The following is a 6,000-nucleotide window of genomic DNA, read 5'->3' on the forward strand; positions in this document are numbered from 1 at the left end:
GACCTGATAATAGAATATTCTGGGGCCTTGTCTTAGGGTTTTACTGCTGTGAGCAGACACCATGACCAAGGCAACTCTTATAAGGACAACATTTAATTGGGGCAGGCTTATAGATTCAGAGGTTCAGTCCATTATCATCAAGGCAGAGCATGACAGCATCCAGGCCAGCATGGTTCAGGAGGAGCTGAGGGTTCTACATCTTCATCTGAAGGCTGCTAGGAGAAGACTGGCTTCCAGAAAGCTGGGACTAGGGTCTTAAGGCCCACACCCACAATGACACCTGGGGACCTAGGAACTGGAAGGAAATCACCATGTCTGGATGTGATATAGTGGCAGGGCTGAAGGAGGTGATCAAGGTAAAGTGCAAAAGGCCAAGTAAAAGCACCAAATAGCATTTAGACTCGATCCCAAGAGTTATAAAAGTAGACAGCCTGCTTCTAAGTTAGGTCAGTGTTAGAACCCATTTTGTTTAGAAATGAGTTCTCCATGGGGTATTAAGAGTGGGCTGGAGGCAGAGATGATGTTTAGAGGGTAATAGAGTAATTAATGGAATATGAGCTAACACCCCCAAAACCTCCCCTCTGCCACCACTCACCGCTCCTACCACCACCACACATGGTCAGAAGACAACGACAGAGGTGAAGAAGGACCGAGGGAGGAGAGGGAATCTTCTGGGAAGCCTTGGGGAGTGAAGCCAGATTAGGGCTGACACTCACTTGAGACTGAGTTTATAGCCAGATACAGGGGATGGGGCAGGGCATCTTGGCAAGTGCTGCTGAGTGGAACTGAGGGAGCCTGGAGGAGCGATGAGCCTCCCAGACCTACCCAGAGAAGACAGCCGCAGCAAGGAAAGTGAGTCAGACCAGAAACAACAGAATTGGTACGCACTGTCCCCAACCTCACATCTAGCTTCCCCCCCCACCCCCAGAAGCCGAAACCAAATCTCTTTAAACTTTGTGATTTTAAACACTCACATCTGATTCCAAAAGAAAAAGAAAATACTGTGTAAAAATAGCCTGAGCCTGAGATTGTCATTTCTAGAGGGGCTCGGGGTTGAAGAAACTTAATTATAAAAAAATAAAATAAAAATGAGAGATGTTAGTTGTTGGAAGAGATGATGATTGGAGGTAAGAAGGTGAATTTACTATCAATGTTGGTTTTCTTTGTTGTATTCTTGTTTGGTTGGTTTTGGCTTTGGTTTGCGATGGGATTGGATGGTTGGATGGTTGGATGGTTGGTTGGTTGGTTGGTTGGGGTTGGTTTGCTGATGAGACCTGGTCTCATTCCATAGCTCAGGATGGCCTGGAATATACTGTGTAGCACAAAAACAGGTTAGCCTGGTTTTGCCTACTGAGATCTGAGTTAACAGGTCAACATATTCAACTATTGTTCTTTTCTTTTAATGTGGGAATTGTGGGAAGGTTGAAATGCAGTTGCATGAGAAGGATCTAATAAAGACTTGAGAGGTGGGAAGAGAGAAACACAGCTACAGTAAGGGACCCACAGGAGAGTACAACTCAGATTCAGAGGTTGGGTGGAGCCTGCTCTTAGACAGGAGGTACCAGCTGGGAAGAGGACCCTGAGCCTGGCTCTGAAGCTCCATCCTGGTGTCCTCTACCCTGAGCACAGGTGTCTTTGGGATGAGGGTGCTGCTTAGATAATTCAAATTTTGTGACAAAAGAAAAAGGTTTTATATAGTTGCTGTGAAAGTTACAACATCTGAAATAGGTGATCAAGGTTGGGGCCCCAGACCTAAACATGGTGGCTCACTCCCAGGACTCAGGATAGAAGTAGAAGAATTAGGCATTCAAAGTTGCTCTAAGCTACAGAGTGGGCTACACGAGACCTTGTGTGAAATCAAAAAGCAAAAGAAACTTCTAGAAGCCCTAGTCTTCCCTCTTGTATACTTTTCTCCAGTAGATAAAGCAAGAAGTGAGCTTTGTCTCATACTGATGTCTGTGTGCACAGGGTGAGTGTTGTGTGAGCATGGGTCTGACGAGCTTTGTATTCTTAGGTCACCAATGCAATACTGGAACCAGAAGCTTCCACGCAAACTTCCCCCATTAAAGGAATCCATCCACCTCACCAGTCTGCCTTTGCCTGGGTATCTGGAACAGGTTCTGTTGTATGGCATTTTATGATACATGTTATAAGAACTCAGAAGTGTCTTCTAACAGTTACTTCCACTTTTGATATAGTGAGGTTCCAGGCAAAGTTTCCTGATTTTTTTATTTTTTAAAGGATTTTTTTATTTTATTTTATTTTATTTATATGAGTACACCATAGCTGTCTTCAGACACACCAGAAGAGGTCATCAGATCCCATTACAGATGGTTGTGAGACACCATGTGGTTTCTGGGAATTGAACTCAGGACCCCTGGAAGAGTAATCAGTGCTCTTAACTGCTGAGCCATCTCTCCAGCCCAGTTTTCTGATTTTAAGTTGTAAACCACTCTTCATTTATGGGTGGCTGTTAACATAAAATCTGTGATCTTCTAAATGTAATGCCTGGAGCTGCACCACAGTGAAGGAGAATGAATGGGTCCTCTTAAAACTGTTTACATGTAAACTGGATGAGTAATTTAGTTTCTTTTCTTTTTCCTTTCTTAATTTTGTTTGTTTGGGTTTTTTTTTTTTTTATGATTTGAAATGTTATATTGGCCCTCCAAAGGTTAAATTACTCTACAAAAGAGTCACAATACCATGATAGGTGAAATACTAAACCCACTATTTATCCCAAATCCATATTAAACTGTCTGTCCAAATCACATTTTATTCATCCAGATATAATTATTTTTAAAGGTAGTAAAATTTGTCACTAGTCAAATAGTATTTCAAAGTTATTTAATCTTTAAGTTATTACTTGCACGTGTGTGTGTGTGTGTCGCTCCGTGTGCATGTGTACACACTAGGTGTGCACAAGAGGGGGACATGTGTGTGGAGGTCAGACAACAATTTTGCACAATTGGTTCTCTCCCTCTAATTTTATGTGAGTTTCTAGGATCAAACCTTTACCCACTGAACCATCTCACTAGCCTTCTGAAGTTATTGTTATTATTATTTTATTTCTGCAAAATAAATGTCAAAAGCTCAGTTTTACAGCTTTGTCACTTCTTAAGCACTTTATTTTTGTCAATTTCCCTAGAAAGTTAGTCTCCAATGACACATACCTGAGTAAGCTACATAGCAAGAATGCCTCAGAAATATCTGAAAGAAAACCAGAAGGGAGAGCTGGAGACAAAGCTAGCTTTCCATGGGCTCTCTATGAACCTACCAAGGAAGAACACACAGGGAGGGGTGTTCTCTAAGGCCCTGCTTTATTAGAAGGCCTCTTTTACCTTCACAGCTCTAGGAACTTGGTCACAGTGACACTGGTCTCTGGAATTCCTTGTCATGTGGCCAAGAACACAGAGTAGGAGGCAGGCCACCAGTGCCACCCACACAAGCAGACATGAGCCAAGGTAACTCCATCTTTCTTTGTTAACTTCAAGGCATGCGGCCCCCACCAGCCCGCATTACGTCCAGTTATATTGCATTTCCTCATCAAATGTAGTGTGTTTCTTTCCTGTCGACTAGATGGTTGTCTAATCATCCCCATCCCAGGAAGGCTATTTGATAAAAAGAAAAAGACTTTGATCTGTCTTCATTAAGAACAAACTTGAACTCAGATATACACTGATTTAAATTGTCTCTTACCTGCAGGGGACAGCAACTTCCCTGATCAAGGCAATGAATGCGGCAGGGAACCTGAAACCCAAGCTCCCCTTCCTAAGTGTGAGGAGGTCCGTGCTCCTTTACATAGCGTTTCATCTCAAAGGTACGCCTTTCTGAAATGATGCCCCATTCAGAAAAGCTGCGCACTTGTTGTACCGTACGTGGTAGACAGGGTTGTTAAACGAGGTTGATTGTCTGCTTGCATGGGAGGGGGCAAATGAAATACAGGGTAAATATCTATAGGAAAATATCAAAACTGAAATCCCGAGTTTTTCAATCAAGGACGATGCACTGGACCCAGTGGTGCAGGTCTGTAAAAGCCAGCAGGAGGCTGAGGAGGATTACTAAGATCAAAGCCTGCCCAGGCTACGGAGCCGACTCTAGCTCAGTCCAGTAACTTAGTAAGGCCCTCTCTCAAAAACAAAACTTAGAGTCAGCACTCAAAAATCCATGCCATAGAGAAAAGCGAGTCCAGAAAATGATGACCTAAGCTAGACAGCCCTCTAACCTATGTGGGATGGGACCATCTCCCCCTTGGCTGGGTGTGCTCTCCTTACACGTGAAGTTCTCCTCTGGCATGGCTTACTAACCACCTGTCAGAAAACATTCCCAACTCTGTGACATTTTCTACAGCATTCAATCCCAAGGGTTCTGAATATTCAAGGAAAAAATATAAGAAGAAGCTGGAGCAGTTTGTGGAAAGATGCGAACTCATAACGTACCTCAGTTCCAAGATGACCCGGAAGTACAAGGAGCCTCAGTTCAGAGCCATCGACTTCGACCATAAGCTACAGACATTTTTATCCTTGAAAAACATAGACCCAGTTACTGGGTAGCTTGCTTACGTTACAGAGACCCAAATCCCAGAACTCTCCAAGGGACAGAGGGAATTGAAGAGCAGAATTAATACCCTGCATTTTCTGAAGTATACTTCCCTCCTGCCTAATGTTGTGTATGTAGTTCCTGGGCCTCAGATGGACTCAAAAGGCCTAACCAGGAAGGGTCACCCTCTGAGTATTCATGCAGCTTTCAACTTTATTCCTTTTTTCCCCCTAAATTTGATGCTCCCACAAAATAGGCATTCCATTTGAGATATTAAAATACGTACTACATGTATTTTCTTTTGTTTTTTGTTGTTTTTTTTTTCTCTTTTATGGGGAGGCCAGGTTGAGACAGGGTCTCTCCACACAGCCCAGGCCATCCTGGAACTCACTAGGTAGACCAGGCTGGCCTGGAACTCACAGAACTCCACCTGCCTCTGCCTCCCCAGTGTGAGATTAAATATGTGTGCCACTCCTAGCCCTGCAGAGACTTGTGTGCCAGGGTGGGACATACCTCCTCCCTCTCAGAAGATCAGAGGAGAAGAGGAGGGGGAGGGGCCTTGAGAGGGGACCAGGATGGGGGCATCGATAAGGATGTAAAGTCAATTTTATTTATTTGTTTGTTTGTTTTGTTTTGTTTTGTTTTGTTTTTTCCAAGACAGGGTTTCTCTGTCCTGGAACTTACTCTGTAGACCAGGCTGGCCTTGAATTCGAAATCCGCCTGCCTCTGCCTCCTAAGTGCTGGGATTAAAGGAGTGTGCCACCACTGCCCAGCCCTAAAGTCAATTTTTTTTTTTAATTCATTGTTTTGTTTTTTTTTTTAAAGATTTATTTATTTACTGTAAGTACATTGTAGCTGTCTTCAGACACTCCAGAAGAGGGAGTCAGATCTCGTTAAGGATGGTTGTAAGCCACCATGTGGTTGCTGGGATTTGAACTCTGGACCTTTGGAAGAGCAGTCGGGTGCTCTTACCCACTGAGCCATCTCACCAGCCCTAAAGTCAATTTTAAAAAGGAAAAAAAGGTGTGTGCTACTATGCCTAGCCTTGTCTTCCTACTATGCCTAGCCTTGTCTTCCTTCCTTCATTCCTTCCTTTCACATTTTCAGTAGAAAGCTAGTCTCTATTAAAGAAAATTACCCAGTAAACATTAGAAACCTTCAAGAGACAAAACTAATAGAAATCTTGGTCATACTTTTTACATAAGAAATTGTTTGTATATTTTCTGAACATAAGACACTGTCATTTTCCCAACAAAATAACTAAAATCCGTCGTAACTGACAGGCTGCCCCCATTCTTCCCTGATTGAAATATGCTTAATATGTGGTTCTATAGCTAGAAGTCACTAGGGTTCTAAGAGGAAATGCAGATTTTTATGAAATATGTCAAAAGAGTGTAAGGGAGGGGAAAATTGTTAGATCTGAATACATTTTTATCTTATTTTATTTTTTAAAGATTTATTTAT

The 6,000-nt window shown here is 42.8% G+C and overlaps 1 protein-coding gene across 2 annotated transcripts in view; it reads left to right on the top strand.

Moving 5' to 3' along the window:
• The window catches only part of Ak9 (adenylate kinase 9), a 130,138-nt gene extending 125,307 nt beyond the window's left edge, over nt 1-4,831 (top strand). The window contains exons 39-41 of one of the 2 annotated variants that reach the window (XM_006512939.3): nt 2,015-2,117; nt 3,703-3,817; nt 4,348-4,831. In XM_006512939.3, the coding sequence (XP_006513002.1) occupies nt 2,015-2,117; nt 3,703-3,817; nt 4,348-4,550 (421 nt within the window). In that variant the 3' untranslated portion in view covers nt 4,551-4,831. The remainder of the gene's footprint in view (nt 1-2,014; nt 2,118-3,702; nt 3,818-4,347) is intronic. The other variant, NM_001370813.1, reaches the window with a different exon arrangement.
• The last annotated feature ends 1,169 nt before the right edge of the window (nt 4,832-6,000 follow it).

This window comes from Mus musculus, chromosome 10, assembly GCF_000001635.26.
Source record: "Mus musculus strain C57BL/6J chromosome 10, GRCm38.p6 C57BL/6J".
NCBI classification, from domain to species: domain Eukaryota; kingdom Metazoa; phylum Chordata; class Mammalia; order Rodentia; family Muridae; genus Mus; species Mus musculus.